The sequence below is a fragment of the Priapulus caudatus genome, unplaced genomic scaffold (assembly GCF_000485595.1).
Source record: "Priapulus caudatus unplaced genomic scaffold, Priapulus_caudatus-5.0.1 Scaffold41, whole genome shotgun sequence".
NCBI classification, from domain to species: domain Eukaryota; kingdom Metazoa; phylum Priapulida; class Priapulimorpha; order Priapulimorphida; family Priapulidae; genus Priapulus; species Priapulus caudatus.
Window position 1 is genome coordinate 760163 of NW_014577102.1, and position 1218 is coordinate 761380.

General features: G+C 35.4%; 1 protein-coding gene across 1 annotated transcript in view; it reads left to right on the forward strand.

Annotated features, from left to right (window-relative positions):
• Nucleotides 1–849, forward strand: part of LOC106820456 — a 34334-nt gene extending 33485 nt beyond the window's left edge. Inside the window, exon 4 of the mRNA XM_014824986.1 lies at nt 269–849. Coding sequence (XP_014680472.1) covers nt 269–321 — 53 coding nt within the window. The 3' untranslated portion in view covers nt 322–849. The remainder of the gene's footprint in view (nt 1–268) is intronic.
• Nucleotides 850–1218: the final 369 nt, after the last annotated feature.

The window sequence follows — 1218 nt, forward strand, 5'->3', positions numbered from 1 at the left end:
TGTACCCGGTCTCTCTGGATTTATAATGGTCATAAAATAATTGCTTTTCAACCAATTTTCAATATCTATATATCAATAGACAGCCATGAATCTTAGGAATCTGAATATATATGCATTTTAAAATGTCCAAATTGCCCCAAATTAAGTGACTCATTTCGCTATCACCGGTCACATATTTACATTGTTTGGGTTGTTGATAAGGGTAACATACAACAAATCATCAATTAATTTAAGTAATAAGCACCTAATGGCAACTTGTTTTCTTTAGCTGGAAGAAGACCGCCAATCAATCTTGCAAAAGTCTTGATGTTTGCAACATGAGCTGGAGCCACTGCTTGGGGTTTACCCCGTTCCCTCAATAGTGTTTCATCGAGCTGAGGCCACTTTGCTGCCAGTAGCGCACACATGCCTCAATCAACTGCAACTCCCTCTTGCAATGGCAGAGGACAACGTGCTCTTCAATGCATTCGATTTGTCCTTTGCAAATGATTACTTTGGAATGGGTTAGCTATGCTCTGGTAACCTGGAATATATTAAATGTTTCATCTCATTGTACATGCTCAAGGCATCTTCAACTGTTAGAATATTTGCGGTTTGGAAAGTGAGGAACAGTTCTGCTTCTAGTAGTGGCTCCAGCAGATGAAGAATAGGGTGCACTTCAACTGCATCTACGTGTTCTTCTTCATTCTCTCCAGTATCATCCTCCACTCCGAAATGAAGTATTTCATCCCTAAAGTATGGTCATAGTGTAAGCATTACTAGTTGTATAAAACGTGTATTACAAGTGAGAGTAAGAATCTAAAAAACTAATAAAATAATCTACAAAACTGAAAATAATATTTGTAAAAAGTGCAATGTTGTTTGTTTGTATTTTTGTAGTTTTTAATGTAATATTTGTTGGTATGAAATGGTTACATGTTTCTGTTCTGAAGATACATTTATACTGGTAAAAAAGATACTATATACATATATAATCTTATTTTTACCAGTAAAAATGTAAGACTTCACTTACATGTAACCATATACACCTATTCTTCATCTGCTGGAGCCACTACTAGAAGCAGAACTGCTCCTCACTTTCCAAACCGCAAATATTCGAACAGTTGAAGATGCCTTGAGCATGTACAATGACATGAAACATTTAATATCTTCCAGGTTACCATGTGACTGAAGTCTTACATTTATACTGGCAAAAAAAGATATTACATATATATATAT